The sequence below is a fragment of the Petaurus breviceps genome, unplaced genomic scaffold (genome assembly GCF_028583685.1).
Source record: "Petaurus breviceps papuanus isolate PSGF00001 unplaced genomic scaffold, PetGlider_PUasm1.0 111, whole genome shotgun sequence".
Classification (NCBI taxonomy): Eukaryota; Metazoa; Chordata; class Mammalia; order Diprotodontia; family Petauridae; genus Petaurus; species Petaurus breviceps.
The window spans coordinates 715,374-742,940 of record NW_027185600.1 but is presented as its reverse complement, the minus strand read 5'-3'; the positions used below and the strand labels follow the sequence as shown (position 1 = coordinate 742,940).

Genomic DNA, 27,567 nt, shown 5'->3' with positions numbered 1-27,567 from the left:
TTGGCATTGCTATCTTATCTAGGAGAGGTTAATTAAACTGTGAATCTGAAAATTTCACTGGGTATCCTCTCCCAAATAATTTACAAAAGTGTCAAATGGAATTGATCCTAACTCTAATCTTTTGAGAATCATATGTCAAAACCAGAGGCCAGGATGTTTTAGATATGTAAGGGGACTTGGAGACTTGGACTTGGAATCTTTCATTGTCCTGAAGTCCACAGAAGATTAGTGATTTTTTCACCAAGGTCAACTAAATGTTGGTGACAAGATGACCAGGACCCAAAGACCAGGTGATATGGTAGGTAATTGGAGATGGTTCCAGGGCCCTTCAAATAGTAGTAATCTAGGTCATCCTAGATGCAGAAGTATGTGTTTTCTTCCATGTGCATGTGCCTTTTTGGTAGTGTTGTTTGTTGTTTTAAGGCCTCTGAGAGTGAGTGAGAAACCTTTTGAACTTTTGGTAAAAGGATGATCCATTTCAGAGAACATCTTTACTAATAAATAGTTAATGTTTATACAATGGAAAGGAGATTATATTTTAGTATATATGCTTAAAATAGTCCATGCACAAAGCCTAACATAATTAAATGTCAGACATTGTTCTTCAGAGTATTCATTTAAGATAGACAACTCGATATCATTAATAACAGTATTAACAATTATAGTTTGTATAAGTGCTTTATACTTTACAAAATGCTTTCACATAGATAGTGATGCTTTTCTTGGTTACCATAGTAGAGTATGAGTTAGAGAAATGTGGATTCAAAAAGCAAAAGAATTGGAGAAAAAGAAGTGATCTTAGAGTAGGGAAAAATATAAGGGTATTTAATGCACATTTTTTCCTCAATCTCCTTTTGATTCTTGGGCTCTCATGATTTCAGCTCTTGAGCTCTCTTTATACGGCTTAGCTCCTTGACATTCCTTACTCTTTGACATCTTGACATGACAATTTTTAACTCTGGGTCATCACCACACTTTTCTCTGTTTCTAGTTTCACACCATCAGACCTTGATAGGAAAAGTAATAAAAGTGGGCTGATTGGACTCAATACAAATTCATGCTTTCTAATCTCCTTTTGGCCTTCCCTGTTACTACTCAATCCTTTAATTCATCTCCCTGGCAAATTCCCTATAGCAACTGTTCAAAGTTTTGCCTCAGATCTTTGTACCCATTCTTCACAGCCCTCCTTTCCTTTGGCCAAATAACCTCCACTTCTACACTACTGGGATCACAGTCATTTGCTGTAGGCTTTATGATCCATTTACTTTGTTTCTATAGGCCCTACTATGTGCAAGGCATCATGCTAGACACCTCATTGACCCCTAAAACCAAATTATCTTTAGACCAAACTAATTATCTTTCCCATAAAACTTTTTTGCTTCAGAATTTTTTTTTTTGGCTTTTTGGAGGGCAGAAGGTAGGGCAATTGGGGTTAAGTGACTTGCCCAAGGTCACATGGCTAGTTTTGTGTTGAGTATCTGAGGTCATATTTGAACTCAGGTCCTCCTGACTCCAGGGCCAGTGCTCTATTCACTGCGCCATCTAGCTGCCCCTTTGCTTCAGATTAAAAAAAAAAAACTTTCAACATTATCATCCTTCTTCTTCTTAACCTAGATTCAAAACCTTTTTAGTCATTCTCCATTTTTGCTTTTTTCATTTCATCCTCTACATTCCTTATACTCCCTCACTGGATGTTATCAGTCTCCATGTCCTATTGACTTTTTGTTTGTAGTGTCTCTTAAAATTATCATTTCCTGTCTCCTCCCCCAAATTTCACTTCCACTATCTTAAAAATTTCCTTTGGTTTAAATGGAGAGCAAACAGTGGATTGAGATTAATATCAAGTATCAACATATTTAAGAAAATGCATAGTAAGTTTTTAGTTTCTTGTTGCCCTTAGCTTTTCTTTGTCTAACTACCATCTTTAGACTAGAATAATGGAAAAGAACAAGGAAATAAAGTTTTAATTAAAAGACTTTGTGGTATCTCCCATGAGAAAAGAAAGCTTTTGGGAAGTATGGGCACGATCCTGTGAACCTAGGTAATAAGTTGGAGAATTTACTCCTTGAATAGTAGATCATCTACAGTGATGATAATTTGCACACTGGGTTATAGAGAATTAACTCGGAAATACAAACAGAAACTTTAGGGTTTTTCTTTTTTTCTCATTTGGACTGAAATTAAAGTCAAATATTGAAAATATCATATGGCAAAGTGGATCCTATTAATCTTCAGTGCCTTTAAAAAATTGATTGTGGATGCTTTAGGACTGTTTTTTTTTTTTTGAACAAACAATAAATGATTTGAAATAGAATGTTACTAAGACCAAAATGGAGAAGAAAAATAATCAGTTCATTTTTTTTTCTCCTTCTCCTTAGGGAATTTGAAATATTGTCTATTGATCCTTAACCAACCTTTGGACAGAAATCATTTTCATCATCTGTGGAGCAAAGGTATAATTATAATTGGGTTTGTTATTGGATGGTCTGCTTTTTGTCATGGTTATCAAGGCACAGCTAAAATGATGGGACTATAGTGGAATCTCAGTAGGTCATTAAAAAGATTCAAAGATTCGAAGCTTAAGTCAATCTCCTATGGATGCCATTCAAGGGGGTTTAATTACTGATCTACCAAAAGGACCTTATTGTGAAGCTGTTCCATCTATAAAACAGTGTCCACAGCATGGAACCTGATGCTGTTATTTTACTGACGCATTAGGCTACTTTATTCTTTGTTTCTAACTGGAGCTCCTAATGAGATGGCAACAATATAAGCCAAAAAAAACCCCCAACAAACATCCAGATGTTTCAAATTTGGCAACATCAAGGTATAAGCTTTTATAAAAGGAATAGAAACATAGATTAGTGCATTTGGAGAATTAAAAAAAAGTTGAAAATGGAATAATTCTACTTAGTGGGCTGCTTTTCCCCTGTGGTAGATTTGACGCACAAAGTTTAAGAAAACGTGAATAAATTTTCTCTACCATTCCTCACTATGCTGTTTGTATAGGACTACTAATTCTAGGAGAGATTATTAGATGGTTTGTAGGGTCCCAAAGAAATATTAGAATCCCTCTTGAAGTAAAAAACAAAAGTAAAGTAAAAAAAGTAAAAAACAAAAAAGTCTCTTCAAAAAGGGACCTCATTGGTCAGTATGCTTTTATATGACTTACAATATCTTGGGTTGAAAGATATGATTCTTTAATCTTCCTGGACCCTCTCCTGTTATATTATTGTGTAGGAATATTTGTAACTTGTGTTGCCATTAACTGTATGCATATATTTGTAAAGTAGTATTTTAGGAATATCAGGTCATTCAGTCCATTTTGAAGGGTTGTTTTTTTTTTTTTTTTGGTGGGGGCACAAGGCTAAAGTAATCTGGGATATTAGACCTTTACACATTTTTGGTAATATTATTTGCCCTCTTTCTTTCACTGTTGTTCATGTAACACAACTAGCCCTGTCCAATGATATTCTTAACTGAAACAACTCAATGTATGATAATCAACTGTATGTAGTCTTATTGCCAGATGCAGCAAAAACCAAAGCCTGACATTGTAAATCTTGGATTTGTATTATTGTTTGTATTGTTCAGAATTCGGTCTAAGAAAGGCAAACAGTAGCAGGTTATTTCTATCAAAGCAGGCAGAGCCTGCATGCAGAGCTGCAGTCAAAACTGAGCTCCCTTTGAGATTTGGTTGTACAGTTTATGTACCTTCCCAACAGAGGCTGATGTCAGCCATTCCATCATTGTTTCACCCTTCTATAGAGAAAATGTAAAAAATGCCTTCAAATCAGACCACCCCCAGTTTTACCAGACCTCTTCCAGCCTTGGGTTATCTAGACAAAAGAAACTTGAGTAGAACAGTGTATTTCCTGCTTTAAATTCCTTGCTAGCTTGGGTGGGGGCTAACTAGGATGAAGAGAGTCCACTCATCTCATCATCAGCTTCCTTCTGATTAAAAAAAAATGAACTTAAAGCCAAGACTTTGGAAGAGAAAAGGGGGTGGGGTGGGGAAGCACTGAATCTTTCTAAGATATTGGTTATTAATAATCATTCTTCACAGTATCATGGTACCTCTACTCCATCCGAATCTTACTCTGATGCCACATTGTGGCATGGGGGGGGGGCGGTTCTCTGGATTCTTGTAATTTGAGACAGCAGAACATAATCTTTGGAAGACCCCACTAATATTGAAAGTACAAAACCACTGCCAGACTGTCTTTACTGCTGTAGGAACAGAAGTTGATTGTACCAATATTTGGAATGTAGCTCTCATATGAGAGTGAGAGGTGCAGTGTAGTTTTGTTTAGCTTCCCTTAGTAGAAAAATAGTAGATAAACGTAAGTCAGTGTGTCATTTAAAATTTTAAAACTGGAAGGAATCATTTTGAAACTGGGAGGAATCATAGAGATCTAATTCAAACTCATTTTATTGATGGAGACAAATTAATGATGAATTAATAGCTTGCTTTTATGTTACTTTACATTCATTTTATCCTCTCAGTTATACTGTGGAATAGGTGCTGTTATTTTCCCAATTTTACAGAAAAGAAAACTGAATCTAGTAGAGACTTTCCCAGTGTCACAGAGCTCATATCTGAGTCGGGTTTCAAGCTTATATCTTCCTGACTTGAAATCCAGGGCTCTGTCCACTGTACCATCTAATTGTCCATGATTCCCTCAGGTCCTAGCAGATCCAGGATTTGAACCCAGATTCTCTTTTTAAATATGTTGTTCCTTTCATTACACCATGCTGGCTCTCCTACTGACAAACTACAGGTTAATGAGTCTTTTTTTTTTCTTATTCAAAGGGGATCAGTTTTTAAAGAAAAAGCATATTAATATGTTTGGTGCGTATTGTTTGCAGTCTGAAGCCGTGTGCTCCCAGAGTAGCTCATTCCCTAAGCTTTAGGGCTCTGGTATTGAACTAAAAAAAAAAACAACATGCAGGTTTAGTATAACTTGGTCATATCCATAATGCTAAAAGGTATTGTTTTTAATGATGATGATAATGACAATAATTGCTTATATTTATCTGATGATGTAGAGTTATAAAGGAAAAAAATATAAAATAAAGAAACAAGCATTTATTTAGCGTCTACTATGTACTTTCCAATTATCTTTTTTTTAAAGCAATTGGGTTTAAGTAACTTGCTCAAGGTTACACGGCCAGTTATTTTTGTGTGGGTGGCCAAGTATCTGAGGCCAGAACCGATCCCATGTCTCCCTACGCCGGGGCCGGCGCTCTTGCTCACTGTGCCACCTGGCTGCCCCTTTCACAATTATCTTAATGTATTCTCATACAAGGCAGGTGCTATTATCCCCCTTTTACAGTTGAGGAAACCAGGAGGTGAAGAGGCATGTTAAGAATCTCACAGCTAGTGCCTCAGGTCAGCTTTTCATTCCGGTCTTCCTGATGTCTGGACCAGTGCTTTATCTACTGTATGGTTTAGCTGCCTCTGCCCAAATCTAATTGGGCTGCCCTAAAAATAAAGCATTTAGGGTATTTTGTTTCACCCCTCTTTTATAGGTGAGTAAATTAAGTCTCAGAATGTTTAGGTAATTTAGCTCAAAATCACAAAACTAAATTGTGACAGAGATGTTAATCAAACCCACATCTCTAGTCCCAAGTCCTCTCTCTGCCACTGAATGAAAATATTAGGGAGATGTGACTTTTTATTGTTAAAATAGTAGAAAAGTGAAATTTGACATGAGAAAATGTGGGGACAATCTTCCCCTTTCTTTTGGGTTATGAGCACTTTGTGCAATTCCTAGTAGATACTATTGGATAAGGAGCTTTTTACATTTAGGAATGACTTTTTCCATGGCTTAGAGAATTTTTTTTGCCCAGTTGAAATTGGTCTTGCAAGTCTTTCCTCTCCATATTTCCTCTCATTCCAGAATGCATCCTTGTGCTTTCTCTTTTTCATTTCACTCTGATTATGTAGTATCTTAACAAAGTATGTGACTGGAATTTATTCTCTTAATCAACAGAGGTTTTATTGTATACTTCCTATTATGCAGAAAGCCTGACAAACAGTGTTTTCATTCTTTGATGCCAGTATTATAACGGGGTTCTCCCGCAGCTAAGTGGTGTCGTGGATAGAGCTCTGGGGGTCAAATGGCATAATAAATTTGCAAAATATATAAATACTAGCTAGCTATTATTACTATTACTACCACCACCACTGCCACGTTCACTGCTACTTCTTCTACTACCACTCTGTTTCATTCTCAGATATCATTTCAATTTTTTCTAAAGAAATATCCCCTTTTGAATAATTTAAGAGGAAGTGTGGACTTGAAGTCAGAAGACCTGAGTCTTGCCTCTGCTAGTTGCCATCTGCATGACCATGGCTACATCCTTCATCGTCTGGGATTTACAGTTTCCTTATCTATAAAATGGGCTAATCATAACTTCTTAATTAAGAGCCATGTTGTTAAGAGTTAAATGAGATAATGCAAATGCTTTGTAACCTTTAAGCACTACATAAGTACAAATAAAATTACTATTATTTTGAGAAACACCAATTAATAGGGTTCAGCAACTGAAATTCCACCTTTGTATTGTCAGTTTCTACCTCCTTTTAAAATTTCCATCAATTCCATTAAACATTTGTTGAAACCCTTCAGTTTTTATGTAGGTGCTAAGAAGATAGATATGAAAAATTACACAGGCCCAGGCTTTTCCAATGAACTCAAACTCCTGTACATTTGGAATTTATACCCAGCTATTGTCTGGCAGCCTTCATAGTATGTGAAGGGGAATAAGTATTTATTAAACCCCTACTGTGTACCAGGAATGGTACTAATCAGTTTTTAGAAATACTGTTTCCTTTGATTATTTGATTACAATCTTCTTACCATGTTGGCAGTGCTTTTATTCCAGTTTTATAGTTTAGGAAACTGAAAGAAGCAGAGGTTAATTTTTTTTCTTTTTGGAGGACAATTGGGATTAAGTGACTTGCCCAAGGTCACATGGCTATTTTTTGTGTTAAGTGTCTGAGAATGGATTTGAACTCAGGTCCTGCTGACACCAGGGCCTGTGCTCTATTCACTGCGCCACCTAGCCACCCTGAAACAGAGGTTAATTGGCTTACCCAGGTTCACATAGCTAGTAAGTGTATGGGGCCCAGATTTGAACTTTGATCTTCCTGACTCCCTGCTTATGCTTGATCCATTGTGTCACAAGCTGTGCATTTAATACTGGTGGTACCTCAGATGATTATTCAAAACAAGAAAATTCATTTAAATAGTGGTGATTGTAAACTCATGTTTGGTTCATGTACATCCTTTTTCACTTCTGTGTACTCAATAACTGGTCAACACTAAGGAACTTCCCAATTCATCTTTCATTTAGCAGGCATTTATTAAGCCACTGCTCTAGAGGTTAGGGTTTCAATTGAATTTTTTTAAAATTTAATTTAATTTTTTTTTAATGAGATCTTACTTATTCCATTGAAGGAGATCCTTCCCAACTCCCTTCCATGTTTTTCAATTTTTATGCATATATTTTGTTTTTGCATCACATACATTTCCCACTGTATCATTCCTCATATTCTCTCCTTATAATAAAGAATTTTAAAAGCAGAAGAAAAAAAAATCTCAGTAAGGCTAGTGAGTTCTCTAAACCTGATATTACATGCAGTGATCTAAAGTCATGGGTTTCCTCCCTTGCAAGGAAGTGGAGAGAGTTGGCTTCTAGTGTCTTTTCTTCTCAGAAAGCTTTCCAATTATGTTTACTGACCTAATTATCTTAAGAACAAAAACAACTAGAGATACTTTTATGTGGTCAAGGCATTAATATTTTCCACTTTGGTGTAGTTAGAACTTAATAGAATGAGTTGCTTACCTATGAAATTGAACAATTCTTACTACCTTTTCCAAGTAGTATTCTTAGTGGAAGAAAGAAGTAGGATTGATTAAACCAAATTTGGAGTATTCCATGAGACTAGAAAAGGTAAGCAGAGGATCTAAATAATGACTTGTGTGTCCAGTGATGAACTCCACCCCCTACCTTTGTTAGAGTTGAGATGGCTTAATTCCCCAGACCATCCTCCTGCATTCCAAATCAGTGCAACTTTGTCTGAAATGACCTTTTCTGAAACACTGGCATTTTCATTTTCAACAGCGGTTTTCCTTTCTCTGAAATTGTTTTGTTATTGAAAAGTAAAGGGCCATTCCCCATGGCGGACCATTTCAGTTGAAGTGCACAATTTATTCTGCTGGTGTTTGAAGGACTTCTTGAGCAGCGTGCTGAGTGGAAACACAGTATGGGGAAACATTGAGGGGAATCCGCCATGTTCTCCTCCCCAAAGTACAGTGCCTATAGCAGTCCATAAAGGCATTTATTTCTAAGCCCAGTCCTGCTATATAATCTTTGAAATGTTGTGCGGGATCAAAATCTATCATTCTAACTGTGTTAGATAAATAAAACTTAAGCCTTTAGTGTTACTGCTTCAGTTCTTTACCACAAGTTGCTAAATAGGCCTTCCTTACAACCAGATATCAGAAAAGCTCCTGATAATTGTTACCTTATTTTTTTGAGAATGCACCTTTTACTAAATGAAGATGAGTCCTAGAAAAGGACTCCTATAGGGAGCTGTTTATTTATAGATTTATAGGTTTGGTTTGATTTTCTTGTTCGGGAAATAATAATAAGAAATTGTTGCATTAGTGTTTTGGGAGCTGGAATCCTATGGAGCTTTTAGATCTCAATAATTGTTGCTTTCAAGTATTTGGAAAGAAGCCTGCCAGTGTGTGAGAACAGAAAATAAAATATGTGGATATTGTTGTTCTCTGTATTACTGTTTTGGGAGAGAAATTCCACTGGCTAGGTGAAATCCTGGCAAAATTTCCCAGGCTTGAAATTTTGACGGGGACATTTGCAACAAGCATGAATGATCTAGGAGAAGTGCTTACTGATGTAATAATTTGAGATACCCAGGGAGGGAACTGCAGGACATAGGACAAATTGGGGAGAAAATATTAATTATGGATACATGCAAAAGAGCTAGACCTATGGCCAGGATGTAGGTGAATTTCGATAGCTGGATCCCCCAGTAAGGCTCTCATTTCATTATGTGACTAGTTTTCTGGGATCCTGCTGGTTGAGAAGAAATTCTCAGATAGGAGAGTTCATGGTTCATGCCATTCAGGTAGATGCAGGCCAGCAATGAAGCAGTGTTTACTTCAGACTGGACATTGCCAGGTGGTAGGACCTGCCCACCTTTTTCCTTTTGGCCTACATTTCCACAAGCTTTTGTAGGTTCTGGTAAGCTGGGAGCAAGCCCTTAGCCTATCAGTGATTATCTTAGTACTGAAATAGCCTTAAGTGTGTGGTAATAGTTAGACATATAACCCTCCTTATAGAGCTACCCTGCTGATGGTATTTTTATTATTTTTGGTGTAGTCTTCCATGCTGAACTTATTTTTTGAGCACATTTTAAGTGAATACTGTGACTGGGATCTAATGAGCAATTTGCATGTTTGGTTAAGGTCTGCTGAACAAAACTGTTATGTACAAGCTTCAATCTCTGTAAATAAGACTGCCAGAGAATATATGTCCCATTTTGAAAAAAAAATAGAAAGAATATTTAAGGAGCTGCAAAAGGGCCATACTGGTGTAAATGAACCTTTGAGATATTAGTTTAACAAAAATAAATCTTTCCTTTGGTACTTACATTACCCTAAAGTTATTCCTTTGGCTATAATGGTATCTCATCCAATCACATGCTGGAAAGATGATTGATTTAGAACTAAAAGGGAGCTTGGAGGCCATTTAGTCCAATGCTGTCATTTGACAGAAGAAGAAACTGAGGCAGAAAGTTTAAGTTACATAAAAACACACAGATGGTTTCTGGGATTTAACTTTATGATTACAAATCTAGCCTTTTTTCAACCACTCTATACTGTTTCTGTTGTCAAGGCTGTAATAGACTAGACTACTCTTGATGTTTAAACACATGGGTCTTTAAAGACATGGTCTGGAATCAACACTGCCTAGCTGTATAATTCAGTACTAGCCCCTCCATTTCCTCTTCTTTAACACAGGGATAGGACTACTTTCACCGCGTAATTTCTAGGCCTGTTGTGAGGGAAGCACTAAGTTAATTGCAAAGGGCAATATGTGTAAGAGCTCTTAATTATGCTTTTGAGGAATTGGTTTTTTTAATCTGTCATGGCAGATTTGGTTTGAGGTTAGAGAGAATTTTTATTTTTCCACATTACTGTCTTTCTTTACATTATTACAGTTTTTCTTCACAATTTGCCATGCAGACAATTATACTCTAATTCACAAATATTGATAGTGCTAATTCCCATCTGTACCCTATTAATTAGATTATTTCACTTCCACAAAAGCTCTCTGTAAGCAAGTTTTCTAGATTATAAACTCCTGGAGGGTAGCAGCTGCATGTTTTATTTAAATTAGTAGCTTTGGGGGCAGCTAGGTGGTGCAGTGAATAGAGCACAGGTCCTAGAGTCAGGAGAACCTGAGTTTAAATCCCCACCTCAGACACTTGACACGTTTACTAGCTGTGTGACCTTGGGCAAGTCACTTAATCCCAATTGCTTTGCCTTCCCTCTGACAAAAAAATGTAAATTAGTAGCTTTTGCAGTAACTGTTTAATCAATTTATGTTGAATTAAATTTTGTTCTACTTCCTCAACTCTTTGGGAAAGGAGGAAAAACCAATTTAATTCAATGTACTTTCAGTGGCACAATAAATAGAGCACTGGACTTGGAATTAGAAAGACTTGTGTTCATGAGGTCACATCTGACCTCAGACACTGGGCAAGTCACTTCACCCTGTTTGCCTCAGTTTCCTCACTTGTAAAATGAGCTGGAAAAAGAAATGGCAAACCACTCAAGTGTCTTTGTTAAGAAAACCCCACCCCTCCAAAAAGGAAAAAAAAAAGGAAACCCCAAATGGCGTCTTGAAGAATTGCACCCAACTGAACAATAATAAACATTTATTAAGTACCCTTTTCCAAGCACTGGAGATTGAAATAAAGAGAGAGACACTCCGTACCCTCAAGGAGATTACTCTGTAATAGAGAAAGATGTACAGCAAAGGAAGAAGAAGAGTGGGAGGGTGACCTAAAGGAGCATTGGTTCTGGAGACTTAAAGCCTAGGAGAACTCCTGATGGAAAATGAATTATTGCTTGAGAAGTTCTGAGTCCTTCATAAAGGAAGGCTTTGGGAGAAGTTTATTGCTCCTTCACTCTGTTCTCTGGGGAGTGGAACCTGAGCTGAGAAGGTGTTGAGTATGTGAATCACAAGCTGAATAGTTGTGCATTGTGACGAGATTATAGGTGATCAGCCTTTTCTGAGAGAGACCTGAAACCTAGAAGGGAAGCCATATAAAATGTAGAGAACCCCTTAACTCTCTGTTCCCTGGTGCTTCTCTCAGACCAGGGTTCTATAACTATCACCCAGCAATGTCTTCTCTATGTCTTCAACTCCAGTAAACTTCTTTTCACTTGCTGCTTTAGCTAAATGGTTATGCCTTAGATCTTGCCACTGCTAAATGTCCCAAAGATTTTTAGTCTTCTCCTCTGTCCTTTGAACTACAATTCTCACCATTTCTGCTGCCTCACACATGCTGCACCTATTTTTCTTTTTCTTTTTTTTAACTATTGTGATCGCTTATTGTGGAATACTTCATCTTCCATTCAGTCACCTTTTTATTTTTTCTGACTAATGTTACTCAGGTATTGTATTGTTTCATACGAGATTGTAAACTCCTTGAGGGCAGAGAATGTGATAATTTTTCATCTGTCTGTCCCTAATGCCAAGCATAATAGCTTGCACATAGTAATCAGTATTTCCTAAGGTCTCATGGTTAACCGGAGAAACACGTTATACCACTGTCATGGTGGAGAGCCAGCCTTAGAATCAGGAAATTCTGGATTCAAGTCTACTTCTGATATGACAAGCCATGCCTCTGGCCAAGTCACTTAACTTCTCAGGGTTTTTAGTAACTCTCTAAGATAATAAATTGCAGAGAAGGTGCCATCCTGGTAGAGGGAGTTTCCTGACCTGGGGGTCCCTCTCAGGTGATATTAATGGAATCACAGGTCCAGTTCTAGTCCTATTCTCTATAGTGGCCAGTGATAGAACACTTTAGGGGTTCCTTGAGTAACCAATCTGGAGTCTCATTTCTAAGCCAAAGTAGCACTGCTTATCTGGAAGATAAGAGCATTACCAAGTAACCTAATACAGCTAACTCAACTAGGGGCTTGAGCCAAAACAGACAAACAAAAAGGTCTCGAGTATAAGGGATTTTAGATACTGAGTTTGCTCCTGTATTCCAGATTATCTTGATCTTATTAATGTGGATATTACCTCCAAAGGTATCATTGAGACCCATCAGAGTGAGGGGCACCCAACTTACATGAGGACTTCCTCCTTTTCTCTGGTTAACCGAACTAGTGGATTATGAACTCAGAAAGAAAGTACATGATTTGGTCTTCTGAGAGACTCTTCTTCTGGAGAAGGCACAAATAATAGCCCAGTTGTCTTGGGAGATTTAATTAGCAATCAATGGATAAATGTTTATTAAGCACCTACTATGTGCCAGGCTATTTACTGCTCAGTCACCAGTTTGGGCAGCGGTGGCTCAACCTTTCATCTCTTTAAGTCTTCCACCACAGCAGCTCAGCATTTTATGAAGGTGACCCTGGACAGTCATAGCCTTTACTTGAAGAGGAAAAGCTTTGTCAGCCCCTCCTAAGCTGGAAAAGCATCAAGTACAACAGAGTCCTCTGTCTGCCATAGGATCATATGATCATAGATCTTAGAGTTATATGGGACCTTAGAGCCCCACTTGTGTTACAGGTAAAGAAATGAAGGTCCAGAATGGGATAGTGACTAGCTCAGTGACTGCTAGGTAGCAGAACCAGGATTGGAAACTAAATTCTCTGAGTAAAAATTCTGGTCTTCTGCCAATATGCCACAGCTGCTTGTCACTTGAGGGCAAGATTAAGGACAGACAGTTACTAAATAATCCTTACCAAATTGGTTTCCTGATTAATTTCTTCTATGAAAAAACCAGACTGCAGCTGTTCCATGGTTAGGTACACTAGGTCCAGGTTATGGACATTACAGCTGCAATTTTAGAATAATTTCTCAAATCCAACTTTGCTAAATCTGGCCTTTTCTCCCCGCTGATAGTTCTTGTTTTCTCTGCAGTATTTGACACTACTGATCACTTCCTCGATTATCTTTTTTTCTCAGAATCTCTCTGGTTGTTCTTTCTTAGCTTCCTTTGCTAACTTTTCATCCATGTCATACCCATTAACCATAGTTCTCCCTCATGTCTATGTTTCAAGTTCCTTGCTTTTTACTATCTCACTTACTGACTTCATCAGCTCCCACACGTTCCTTTATGATCTTTATTCAGATATGATTATATATCTAATCCTCATCTTTTTTTTAAACTAAATCACAAAGAGGTTTATAACATCTCAGTCGTAGTGTTACAGATTTATCTCAGATTCGGTATGTCTAAAACAGTTAACTTTCTCCCCACATTCTCCCTTTTACTGGACTGAGGAGAGTACTGATGTGGGGATGAGGAGTTTCAGACAGTCCAGGAGCCCCGATAACTAGAGTCCCTGGAAAGCAGTCTGGAATGAATTCACAAACTCATGCATTCTCTAAGTCAATGTAGCAAAGATGTATTGTTAGCTTTACAGTGGACAAGAGTTATTAGGGAACCTGCAACCTTAAAGGGGTACAGTTAAAGTTTATATAGGATATTCTATAGTATAACAAGTTCCAAATATGCTAAGTAGGTGAGTCAGGGCAGGATTAGGGAGTGATTAAGGAGTGGTCAGTTCTTAAAGGAACATGTACCTTTAATATTTACTATGTAGGCTTATTGCCCAAAATTCACTGGGAAATAGCCCAAGGGGGGCTTATGAAGGGGTAGTTTTAGGCCTGAAACATCACCAAGTCAGCTAGGGGTCAGGGCTGACCAAGCTGCCACCTATAAATGTCATGTTTAACAAGATGAATGTTGGGAGTTTAGCATATCCCAAGCCTACGGCATACATAACGAGGGATTCAGGATATATATATGTATATATATATGTGTGTATATATATATATATATATATATATAATGAGCTAGGGAGTATATATATGACAGTCTAGGATATATATGATAGGAATGTATATACACAGCTGCTTCAGCCAGTACACAGCTGGTCAAACTACTAAATTCTATGGGTGCAGCTGGCCACTGTAACAGGAAGAAAGATAAGTATTTAGCTAGGGCATGCTGCCCTTGAGCTAGAGAGAAAGTGCCTGAGACAGTGTTGTCTGTTGACAAATAATGTCTTTTGTATACATCTCTCCGTTTATACTCATATAGCCATAACTCTAGGTCAGGGGTTCATCACCTCTCATATAGGAGCCTTTTAGTTGTCCTCCCTGACTTTCCCCACTCTAATCCAGTCTTTGCTCAACGGCAAGGAATTCTCCCTCCCCACCTTCCCCTAAGCATAGGTCTCACCATGTCATTCCCCTTCTCAGTGACTTTGATAACTCTTGATTACCTGTAGACAAGATTTAAACTCTTCTGACATTGAAAACTCTTTATAACTTAGATCCTTTTTACATTTCCAGTTTTCTTTTATACTACTCTATGCGCTCTGGAATCGAGTTACATAGTCTACTTACATTTCTTCAAACACAGTACTCCATCCCCTTTCCCTGTGCTTCCATACTTTTGGCTCCCATGCTTGAAATACCTTGTCCTTTCACCTGTGCCTCTGGCTTCATTCAAGACTCAGCTCCATTTCCCCCTTTTTTCATGAGGGCTTTCTGAGACCCTTCAAGTTGGTGATGCCTTACTTATCCTCATGTCTTAGTTTCTATCTACTCTCTTTTTATTTTATGTATACTTATATGTTATCTCTTTCTTGGTACCTGATAAGTGCTGTTAGTTGGAGAACAAACCTCCAAACCTGAGACAGATTTAGAGAGAGTTTTATTAAGTCATTTGGCAAAGGAAAGAGCCAGAAAAATTTGCAGCTCTCCCACAAAGTCTCTGTGATTATTATTGTATGTGGAGTTCAGACAAGGGTGTATGGGTACCTGATAGGCTACATGTAGACAGTAGGCAGTTTCCAGAGAAGGATAATTTGAGATGTATATCAGCAGGTTAGTATAAACATTCAATATAATTTGGGGAACCCAAAACACAAGGTTTGAGTGGACCCAAATTAAAATCTGAGCAGATAAAAAAAAAGTACAGGGATATAATAAGCATTTTTTTTATAGCCAACTGGCTTGCCTCTAGTATCTGTGAGGTCAGTTTGATCTCATTGGTAAACTTTTTACTTAAACAATTTTCTCGTCTCATAAAGCTAAGTTCATATAGTATTAATAAATAATAAAATATTTTCCCTACAGTGCTTAATAAATTTTTGTTGTAGGGTAGTCATATTCCTCACCACATATTTGTGTAATTTCTGGGAAGCTGATTTGACGTTCTTTTCTTGAAGGGAGCACCTTTTAGGGCTCATTGTTTCTATATTTGAGTTGATTGTTGGTGATACTAATGCACTAGTGACATTGAACATACTTCCTATTCAAGGAATAGGAAGTTATTTACCTATGACTCTCCCTCATAAAAATAGACATTAGATATAATGATCTATTCATCCTCACAATTATTTAAAGTAACAGAACAGAAACTAAATTATGCCAAGTAGTAATGTTATAAAATCTTCTACCAAGAAGTTGTTTTCTTCTAAGGAAAAGACATATTTTCCTCTCCTGGCACAGTTCTTGTGTCTGGGCTGTCCTATGTGTCATTATGGTCATAATTTTTATTTTCTTAGTTCAATTCTGGCTAATCAGTTGTTCAGGGAAGTGGAGGGGCATCTTGTATTGGAATAGCATGAGGCTGTTAGTACATGGTAGTTGTCTGATAAGTGCTTGCTAAATGGAGAGATGGTTAGATGAATGTGCTAAAAGATGCTGACCATAAGTTGGCAGGCAAAAGATTCTGAGGTAAATCCACTGGTGGTACCTAATGGACTTAAAGGTAAACTGCTCTCTGTAGGGGCATCAAACTATTAAACTACAGGGAAGATGGAGATACAAGTGACAGTGTAAAGAAGTACTTGGGGCTCCTACAGATTATTTTCTCCTCTCCCCTATTATTTGCTTTCTTAAGCACCCCATGGGACAAAATAATAGAGATGGAAGAGGTTTGAAAGGCCCTAAGTGTTAGGCAAATGTAATATGGCATTAATTATTAATTGTACTAAGAGTTAATATTAATATCATTGTTCCCATAACGCTCCTTAGAACCAAGGGTACAGCTCTCTAAACCAGATCTGTGTTTCACTCTGATTCCCTGTGTCCTCTTTTCTATGAGTCAAGTGGTTCTCCTAGAAAGGGGGGAGAAAACAACACTGATTTTTTTTTTCACTATGGAGCATTGTTGGGTGTCCTTCTGACGTTTTTAGGAGTGTTTTGTTTGTGCACTTTTTTTTCTTTTACTACCCTGTAATCCTAACCATAACTCCTGCCTGCTTCCTTTACCAACCCTTCCCCTCATGAAAGCTTTTCTTAGGTTCATTAGGACTTACTTTCCTGATTACATAAAAATGGGACCTGTTGGTGGCCTAGGTAGAGTGGCCAATCTCAATATTCAACCAGAAAAAAGCTCATTTCTACATTGCTTGCCTCAGTTATGCAGAATATAAAAAGGCAGTAGTTCAACTAGTAGTTCTTGAGGTAGTTCAGTGGTCTGGGCACAATCTCAGAAGTTCAGTGACTGGATGTTATTCCTGATATATTTTTTTTCCTCTCTTTTTTTGGAATCTCAAAATCCTACCAAATCACCGTAGGCTGGTCAGTTCAGTGAATGAGAACACAATTCCTATTGTGAAGCAGAAATATCTATCCATTGGACATCCTAATAGGTCATCCTTATAACCTTCCTAGTTATTTTCATGTAGTAGAAAAATAAATCAAATATATGCAGTGTTAGCTTCACCCTTTTTTTCTCCCAGTTAACCACCCTTTCCTCTAGTATCAATAAATTAGATCAAGGTACAGTAGCCTGTGGCATTTTTTTCCTTTGCTTTTTGTTAGAAATTCCATCTTTCACCATGAGCTGCTGCCCCTTGAGAGAATCAATAGAAAAACAGCCACCATGTCTACTGCTCTGTTATGAGACTCATGCCAAGCAGTATCCCTCCTCTTTAATTTCAAATGACTGGCCCTAGGTAAAATTCTATAGGAAAGTATATTTCATATTATTCCAATATTCTCTCCTCCTTCTAAGAATCTTTGTCCCTAAGAAGCCAGTGGCATCCTGCCTTTCTGTGCTCCTGTAAAACCAAGTTCAACCTTAGAATATGTTGTAGTTGAAAATTTTAAATTACCTCTTCTATCTCTGCCATAAAAGTCCCTAATTCCTCAGCATAGATTGATCTTAGCTAAGTGTTAGAGCAGCTAGGTGAGACAATGGTTAGAGTGCCAGGCCTGGAGTCAGGAAAGGTCCTCTTCCTGAGTTCAGAACTTGGTCCCAGACAATTCCTAGCTGTGTAACTCTGGCAGGTCACTTATCATTTTACCTCAGTTTCCTCACCTGTAAAATGAAGTAGGCAAGTAAATGGCAACCCACTCCAGTATCTTTGTCAAGAAAACCACAAATAAAGTCACAAAAAGTTGGGCATGCCTGAAATTACTGAGCAACAATAAAAATATCTGGTTCAATATATTCACACTAAACTATGAATAACCTTAGGGGAACATGCATTTTAAAAGTTGAGGCTCATTAATTGCAACTAATGTGAATTCAGGTAGTGTGCCCAAGTGAAGTGGGCACATTTTCAGATAGTTTTAGGTAGATTTTTTTTGGTGGGGGGAGGGATAGAGGCTCCTGAGGGGTCTTGTAGGTACCAACCCTCCACTAAGAATTAATTTTCCCTCATCAGTCCTTTAGAGGAAGGGGATAGTATATCCTATGCCAGAGGCAGCTAGGTGGCATAGGAGCCTTGAACCCAGTGCCTGTCTCTTAATCAGAGTGCATTTTCCTTCCTTACTCCATGATGTGAAAGAACGAATGCACTTTGGTTTTGGAGTCACAGACCTTGGTTCAAATCCTACCTGTCATTTAACTACCTTTGTAACCTTGAAGAAGTCATTTAACTATCTGGGCCCCTTTGAAAGCTTGCCAAAGCTCCTTGCCATCAACCATGATTCCTTACTATGTTAAAAGTCTGTTTGCAAAGAAGTAAGTTAGAGCAATGTTCTGAACTGGAAAACTGCTATGTAGTAGAGTGGTTTTAAATAGCACAGAAACTTCCTCTAGCACACCCGTCCAGGAAAAAAAAAAGTCAGGTGTGGACAAACAATATTCCAAATCTTATTTTTTCTTTCCCCAGTTGGGCTATGAAGCTCTCCTAGCTTTTAATTTGAGAGGAAAAAAAAAAACCCAACAGATTCAATGCAAATTACAAACTTTCTCTATTCATAGAAAGCCTGAAAATATAAATAGTAACACTCACAGAATGACATATGACACCTGAGGTTTCTGCATTTGTAACAAACTAGCATTTATTACTAGCACCTTTTATTGAAATGTTAAACTATGTGCATAATGAATAAAAACTGCTACTTCCTAGTGAAAATAGGAGAGCAAACAAACTAAAATCTGCCCCTGTGATCTTTTCCGTATTAATTGGAGTTCATAAAAACTTTGGGGGGAAAACAGTTGAAAACTTTTAGAAAATTATATCTTTTCTGATGTACCTTTCTCTTTTTCCTTTTTTTCCTCTTCTTTCAAATGGTAAACCTTATCTACCACACCAGAAAATGTCCTGCCCTCTGGCTGTTTTCAGACTAATTCCATCCATGGTTATTTGCAGTGTATAGCTCATTTCCAAAAGGAATTCTTGTAATGCCCTAAGTTTGTATGTGACATGTTCACAGAATGAAGGACCATTAGCAATTTCAAATCAACAATGGTGTCATCAAAACATGTTCACATACACTTTAAAATAATGTGTTTTGCTGTACAAAAATTGACTCTTATGTCATGTTTTTCATGATAATGTAAGCCTTCATCTTTGGACTGTAGGCAGTCCCTGCTTTAGGTGGGGCGAGGGGTGCTTTTGTGACTGAGAAATAAAAGTTGATGAGTTATCATACCCTGATTATTAGCCTCTATACACATTTTCAGTGTGAAGCTTTAGCATGCATTGAATTTTCACAGTAATAGTTTGTCCCAAGGGTAACCTCTTTGCCCTTCTAGGTTTGTCAGTAGAAGGTAAAGGGCATTATGGGACAGGATTGGCTACCACTTTTTCCCCTTCCACCTGGTGTACTCCTTTATCATCCCCCTTGACTCCTCCCCTGAAGAGATGTATCTCTGCACACGCTTGAGGGAGAGGTGATGGAGTGATACAAGATCCAGAAATTCTACCCTACAGCTTTTTCTCCCTCCCCTCCAGGAGAAAGCCTTGGCATGTTTGGAACAGCTTAAGCCCTTCTGAATCTTTGTTAAGCTCTCTGTTCTGTCCACTGGAAGGTGGAGGTGGAGGAAGCAAGTACTTGTCACTTCACACCTGAATATTTGGCTCCAGGAAATTCCCTCACTGTTTTCCATTTGCCTTGGTGGGCAGAAGTGCTAGCCACCCTGGTGAAGCTCAGCCTCCTTTACCACCTGTTTCCTTTGTCCTCTTTATCCTTCTCCCATAGCTCTTCTTTCCCTAATCTTGTAAATCCCATTGAGTCTTTAAGAAAATTCCTACCTGGTCTCCAAGGTCAGTCCTAAGAGTTCCACAGTCTCAAGTAAGAAACTGGAAGAAGATGAGGATATCTCCCTGAAACCACATCTCCCAGAAACTTCTTCGCTGGTTTCAGAGGTCCTTTTCAAAATCTCTACAAGTTTACAAGTTTCACAGATTGATATTCTATAAATAGGTCATTAAGAAGAAAACTTACTTTTTATTATTTACAGGGGAATGACCATTGGATTCTTAGTATCTGATTTCATTAATTCTTCTTTCCTAACATGTAAAATAATCACATCAGAGTGGCAGAGAAAATCTAATTGAGATTATTCATACCCTTCAGGCCATATAAGGAGAGACTATTTCATAACAAAGTGCCAAAATCTCAATAAGATAGTGATGACCATGGATTTTATATTATCCTGTTAGATTTTGCAAAGCCCTTTATTACCCACAATCTCATTTGAGCTTTATATGAGCCCTTTGAGAAAGGCTTTATGAACATTATTCTCATTTTACAGATGAATGAAACTGAGTCTCCAGTAAAGTGGTTTATCCATGGCTAGTGGATACTAGAGGTGGCTTTTCAACCCAGGGTTCTCCTGACTCCAGTTCTACCATTTCACTGTATCATACAGCTTCTCTACTGCCATAGTCCATGTTAGACTGTTAATTTTCTTTTTTTTTTTTTTTTTGCTTTTTGGAGGGCAATTGGGGTTAAGTGACTTGCCTAAGGTCACACAGCTAGTTTTTGTGTTAAGTGTCTGAGGCCAGATTTGAACTCAGGTTCTCCTGACTCCAGGGCCAGTGCTCTACTCACTGCACCACCTAGCCACTCTTAGACTGTTAATTTTTATAACCAACTTGTCATGTATTTGAAAAATATTTGTTTCAATTTTGTAGGCTTATTCATGTTTTGATATTTTAGTATCCACAATGACTTAGTGGCTATCCATGCAAGATACATAAGTGACCAAATCTCAAGAATCTATTAAGTGGAACTCATTTTAAAATATCTTCTACTAAATATCCTAAACTAGCAAGAACTTACCTACATGAAAACATTCTAATGAACTTTGAAAATGATTATTGGAAATAGATTATTGGAAAATGCCTGAGCACAATTGATCCAAGAGATAATATTCATCATCTACTCCGATGCAGTGCTTGAATATATACTGGATTGATTTTCCTCTTTCTTGATTAGATCGTAATTGAAGAATTAACTACTAGCCTCAATGTTCTAAACAAATTCTAGCTGGTTATAGGCTTTCTCATGTGGATTTTACTGTTTCTCATTCTGCATTTTGAAAGGCAGATATTCTATAAGATGAATATATAAGGTAATGTAGAGTCACTATTTGTAGCTTAAGAATCTCTTATACTAACATGCCAGCAATCATTTTTGGGGGACCAATTTTTGATGACAACTAGCATTAGTGACTAAAATGAGCTGGAGAAGGAAATGGCAAACCACTTCAGTATTTTTGCCAAGAAAACCCCAAATGGGGTCATAGAGTTGGACATGATTGAAATGACTAAACAACAGCAAAGCATTGTTGACTACCCTCATTTCTTTCTCTATAGAGGATGTTTCAGTGATAACTGATGGGTACTTCCATGTAGTTTCTCCATGTATAGGCAGCAGTTTGTAAGATCTGCCCAGAACTAAATATATCTGATTTAAACATTCCCAGGTACAGTATGAATAAAATTAATTTTAAAAACATTCAAAAAAGCATTCATACAGTTTTACAATTCATAAAATACTTTTAACAATTAATTTAGGGGAAAATATTGACTCTTCTGGTGGGTTTTGAAATCTTTATCCTTTAGGTTTTATAGGTAAATTTTGTATGTACATATTTTCCGAGACATTTGTATGAGTGATGAAATTTTTAAAAATGTCATTATTGTGAGAATGATCTCAGTAGGGATTCACCTGATCACTTTATGGAGTTTGCCCAATTTGGTTCTGCATTAAGACCTCATTCTACAGCAAAGAGATGCTAAAATGGTCCTCACTGGCCTATAATCTTACTTAAATGAGTTGTTGAATATTAATATTAGGTAATAGCACCTTAGGGGAAAGGAAAGGGGAAGGAAAGAGAATGAATAGAGGGACCCAGCTGTCCTGCTTTTACAATAGAACTGAATTCAGTTTCAGTTGATCCAGGATCTATATATTTGTAGGGTATGTTGCAGCCAGCTTGCAGAGGATCCCTCACTTTCTCTTCTCTGATTGGAGGGATGGAGGTTGGAGCATTAAATGAAGGATCTAGCTCACTACTTTGCAGCTCTGCTTGGTTTGAACTCCGTTTTACAGAAGGCCTGTTTATCCTCCCTCCTCTTTCCAGCTTTTTTGTGCATTGTCTTCCTCAATTGATTGTAAGCCTATTTCTCTTACTTGTATCCCATGCGCTTAACATACTGCCTTGAACATTAGTGATTAGTTTAGTTATTTACTGAATTGGATTGAATTCTTGAGAACTCATTGTTAAATGTTCAGTGTGAGCATTTACATGTTAGAAATCAACAAATGCTACAAATTAGGGATCAGTTCATTATATTGTTGGTTGTGTAAACTTAGATCATGGGAAAGTGTTAAAAATGCAGGTTAAATTGAAAATTGTGCACTCTTTTTTTTTTCTGGGGAGTTGGTTTTTAACTATTTACCAGTACACCTCTGTGTGCATGCAAATATATGTATATTTATTTACATACACATAGTGACTAAAACTTATATATAATGTGTGAATATGTATGTGTATGCATATACGCATCTTGAATTTTAAGCTTCTCTGATTTCATTTTGCCATTTTACTAATTAAGACATATAAAAGGGATGTATAAAGGGGGCTAATGCAAAATAGCGTAAACATACTGAAAAGTCATGGTTCTCAAATTCTGATTTTTCCAATGAAGAAAATTTGTTCTGTGTTGCAGCCATGCATATTGAAGATTAGAAAACAATAAGATATACCCTATTTTCCCTGAGAAAAGAAACTTCTTTTTATTAAATGACCAAAATTATTAACAGTCCTAATTTTTGAAACAAAAAAAAAAAAGGATTTTCTGTATTTCCTATAGTTGCAGGTCTTTCTCTTAAATTGATATTGCAGTAGTTTGGTCTTTATGACAGTTTAAATACAGTAATATTCTACAATGCTAAAACATCATTGGCAGCCAAAGTGTATGAATTTTGCCCCATTTAGTTTAGCTTTTTAAAATTCTGCTTTTGCAGATCACTCAACATTGGGAGGATAAAGTGCTGAGGATGAGAAGTTTTGAGGTTAGGGATTATTGAAAAGTTCAATTAAAAAATATTTGCTAAGTTAAGACTGAAAAAATACAACTGATAGTCATAAAATATTTGCTAAGTTAATATTGAAAAAAGACAATTGATAGCGATAAAGCAACTTGGTCTGGAGCCATCCAGTTATGTTCACTTACCTGTCGATGTGTTCTAGAGAAGTGATCTCCAAAGTGGGGGGGTGTTGAAGGACTGCAAGCAGTGTGTGATCAACCAATCAGAGAGTGGGAAGATGACTTTCATCCTATCCTCTTGCTTGTGGACTATCCTGGGTCTTGTCTCCTACACATTTATTCGTATGCTTACTACACTTCCACCCACTGTGCTGCAAACTTACACCCTTTCCCATTGGGGCAAGGAGTTAAGACTGTTTTTTTTTATAAGGCCCTCCCAGTCATTTGTGTTCTCCATTTTTATTTAAAAAAAAAACTAAATTAAACTAAACTAAAAAGCAACAACAACAACAACAAAAAAAAAAAACCCGAAACTTAGCTTACTTTTTTTGATTGATTTTGTTTCTTATGTGGTCTGTTTTGCTTTACTTTTTTACTTTTTAATTTTGATGCTCAGCCATTTATATTATAATTTGGCATCTTGGAATACCTTTTCTCCTTTCTTCACTACTTTTGGGGACAGTTTGATAGCTCCTGCCTCCCAGGGTTTCTGTGAGGGTCAAATTGAATAATATTTATAAAACTGCTTAGCACAGTGCCTGGCACATAGTAGATTCTATATAAATGCTGCTGCTTCTGTTATTATTAATTACAGGTCTTTTTTTTCCCCTTCATGTGAATTTTCTTTTTATAGAAGTAGATACAACTCTAATAATTAATTTGGAGACTTTAATTCTTTAAATTTTACTATTTTACATTCTTAGTCATGTGGTTTTTCTTGACACTCTACTTGTTTTTTGAAGGGCTATTCAATTATATAGAATTATAATACCAGAGGCCATCTACTCCAGCCCCTTTATTTTATAGATGTGGGACTGAGGCCTGGGCAGAATACTTAATTTGCCTAAGGTCATGTAGGCAGTAAACACTAGAGGCAGAATTGGAACTCAGATCCTCTAATTTCATAGACAGTGTTCTTTCCACTATTGTTAGTAGTCTGTTTTGATTTATTAAAGTAAATGTACTTTTTCCTCTTATCTATTCCCACTCATAATTTTGATCATTGCAAGAATAACTGTTTTGCTTTGAATTTCTTTTTTCTTTTTATGAATCATGGCACGTTGAAATAAATAATGTCACATCCATAAATTAAGCTAAAGGATTAACAAACAAACTCCAAAATCATTAGTAGTTAATTAACCTTCTGTATTTTCCTCCAAATTGACTTTACTTTAATTGATGGTACCAAGTTCCTTTTCTTCCTTAGTGGCAACATAAAACAAATGGTTCTAACACCCATCCAAAAAGGAAAAACAATTAAAAGAAATAAATGCTGTATTTCTTACACTTGACAAATAATAAAATGTATTTAAATCATGGATGCCGAAAGGAAGCCTACCTGTCAGTGAAGGTTCCATTCATGCTTATGTTCATTTTATTTCCTTCTCTTCAACTAGTGTGATTTGTTTGGTGATCATATTGTTCTTTTGCAGATTTTTTTTCTTTCTGCCTGGTTTTTAACATATATATTTGGGATATCTTGCTAAATTGTTGGTAATGAATTCATTTGATAACTACATTTTTTCACAAGTTAAATCGCTATAAAATGCACACACAGTAGACCCTTTGACCTGGACAATCAGGAATAACTTTTCGTGATATGAGTAAGTTGGTTACTTGGCCGAGTTACTTATTTTTTTCTGATCCTCACTTTCCTCCCTTGTAAAATGGGAAGTGAAGCACTTTTATTGGAGGAAGTCCCAAAACCTTTGTCTTGCCTAACCTGCTAGCCAAGCACTATTTTGCCTCCCACCAAACCATTCTGCCAGGCTGTTTGTCATCCTGGTCAAGACACTGAGAATTTCAGAACATCAGTTTCTTTGTCTATAAAGTGTAGAGAGTTCTTCCTCCACTTCCTTCACAGTTATTTTACCAAATTGCCATTGTCAACCTGAAGGTTTGGTTAAAGGAGGCAAACAGGCTAGGTGACATGTAAGTCCATATTGTTTATTCCCTTAAAGCTAGCCAAAAACATCCATATATGGAATCAGATGAAATTTGATTGCCTAAACAAAAGAATGAGAAGACTTAAATATGTTTTAGAACTGTCTCAATTAGGGGTGGCTGTGTCACTCAAATTTATGATCTCCATATATGTTTAATCAGGGTATGAGAAAAAAATTTTCTTAATTGAATACATGGTAAACACAATAAAATAAAGAGAGTTGACAAAATGTCAGTTGAAATTATGGCCCAGGATATATGTGTTTTCTTTACCCTTAACATTCCATAACATAGTGTATGTCCAAAAAATATTAAGATAAGAAAATGTCCCATTATTCAAGGTGGTGTGTCAGGTTAAGGGTCTCATACTTAAGGGCCATAAAGTCAGCCCCTTTGGCTTTGGTGACATAGGAATAGTATTCTCTGAATTTACTTGGAGAACAAAGAAACTAGGTCCAGGCTCTTCTTCTGGTTGATTAGTTCAGTCCCTGGCCCTTATTAAGGTTATCAAATTGATATTTACTGATCATCACCATCTAATCAGATAGTTGAGTCATATTGGTTTTGGTGGTTGTTGAAGTGAATCAGTTAGTTAATTGTCATTGTGTTATCTCACTTGACACTTCCCAGCCAAGAGATCTTGCCATTTTAAGTGATAATAACCTTCTTGCTTGTTTCCACTGATTTTATATTGTTCCCTGTTGAAACCCTGGCTTATGCCCATTGCATTCAGCTGTTTACTCTGAGATTGCCAATGACCTCTTAATTGCCAAATTGAGTAGCTTTGTCTTAGTCCTTATTTTTCTTACATTTTATACTACTGTCCACTCTCTCCTTTACTTTATTCTTTATACTTACTCTTTAATCCCTTAGCCTTTTTTTTGCACTGATTGTGTTTCTAACTCTTAACTATTCCCCCTATGTAACCTTCACTGCATCCCTTTCTTCTTTGTGATCCTTAAGATCCTTTTTGCTCTACTTTCTTCCTATTACACTTTCTTTTCCTTTATTCATATTATCTCCTACCAGGACTACATATTACCTGTGTACACATGACTTTCCAATCAGTAGCTCTAGACCTGAGCTTTCTTCTGAGCTTTGAATCTTCACCTGTCTACTGGAAATCTCTTTGTACATGTCCCATTAGGATCTCGAACTGTTATGTCCTATACTGATGTCAGCGTCTTTCCCCTACAATCTCTTTGTCTTTCTGATTTAATTCTTTGTGATGTTTTGCAATTCCCGCAATTCCTTATGTTAGACACACTGGTGTTTTCTTTGACCTTTCCTTTTATTTTATTTTCCACATTCTTGGAGTTGCCAAATACCTGCTGATTTTATGTCTTTGGTATATTTTGGTTATCTTCCTTCCTTTCTTATTCTCACTGACACTACCTTATTTGTGTGGATTTTTGCAGTAATAGCCTAACTGATCTTCCTACTGCTAACATTTATGCCCCCTTACCCCCAAGCATGCTTGACACCAATTTCAGGTTCTTCTTCCATATTCAGGTCTGATTATGGCACCTTCAGTTCAAACCCTGTTTGTCAAAGTAATAAAATCCCAATTTCTTTAGCCTGCCATTCAGTGCTATTTGGTGGTATCCTAGAGTCTAGGGTTGGACAAGTGGTAGAGGAAGAGGAAGAAAGTCAGAAGACTTTACAACCCAGAGTAAAGAAAGTACTTCTGGAAGTGGGATTTTGGTTACTAGTGTCCTTTTTACCTGGCATCATTTAATTATACTAAAATTGTTTAATAAATCCTTTCTCTAAGAAGTAGCTTTTCTAATGTAAGTTCCTAAGTCAGGAAAGATTTAAACCCATATTTCTACTTAAGGATGACTTAGTAAGTGATGTCTACTATAGATTTTGTAGTACCAGTTAAAAAATTTATATTTGTAACACTGGATCCGGATTAAACAAAGATTCTATTCAGTTCAATCAGCATTCATGTATGCAGTCCTACCTTGTGAACAGAACTGAAAAAATACAAAGAAATGAGAGATGATCCCAGTCCTTGAGGGACTTAGATAATAAGATCATAGGCTCATTGCTTTTATTAATACACAGGGTATTATGTGTCTTTCAGAGAGAAACCTTGTTAAAGACAAGAAATCGCAGATTTGGTTTTGCCAATGGTTTTCAGTCATGGGAAAATTCTTTGATGTCCTCTTTCCTTATTTCTTTTGGTCCATTGAATTCCTTTCCATGCAGTTTCTAATAGAATGAATAAGATAATGTTAAAATCCTTTCCTCTAAGAGAGTTAGGCAGTTAATAAATAGAATGCAGTACTGCAAAGGAGGATTCAGTTCGCTAGATTAATTAAGCATGTTTTTGGGAGTTCTCTTTAGTTCACTATTTCTCTGT

The 27,567-nt window shown here is 36.9% G+C and overlaps 1 protein-coding gene across 4 annotated transcripts in view; it reads left to right on the top strand.

Moving 5' to 3' along the window:
* LOC138156969 (thiamine pyrophosphokinase 1-like) overlaps positions 1–27,567 on the top strand; it is a 481,181-nt gene that overhangs the window by 110,365 nt on the left and 343,249 nt on the right. For 3 of the 4 annotated variants that reach the window (XM_069082419.1, XM_069082421.1, XM_069082423.1), the window contains exon 3: positions 2,379–2,453. The exons of the other annotated variant lie outside the window; for it this stretch is intronic. In XM_069082419.1, coding sequence (XP_068938520.1) covers positions 2,379–2,453 — 75 coding nt within the window. The remainder of the gene's footprint in view (positions 1–2,378; positions 2,454–27,567) is intronic. 4 annotated transcript variants of the gene reach the window in all.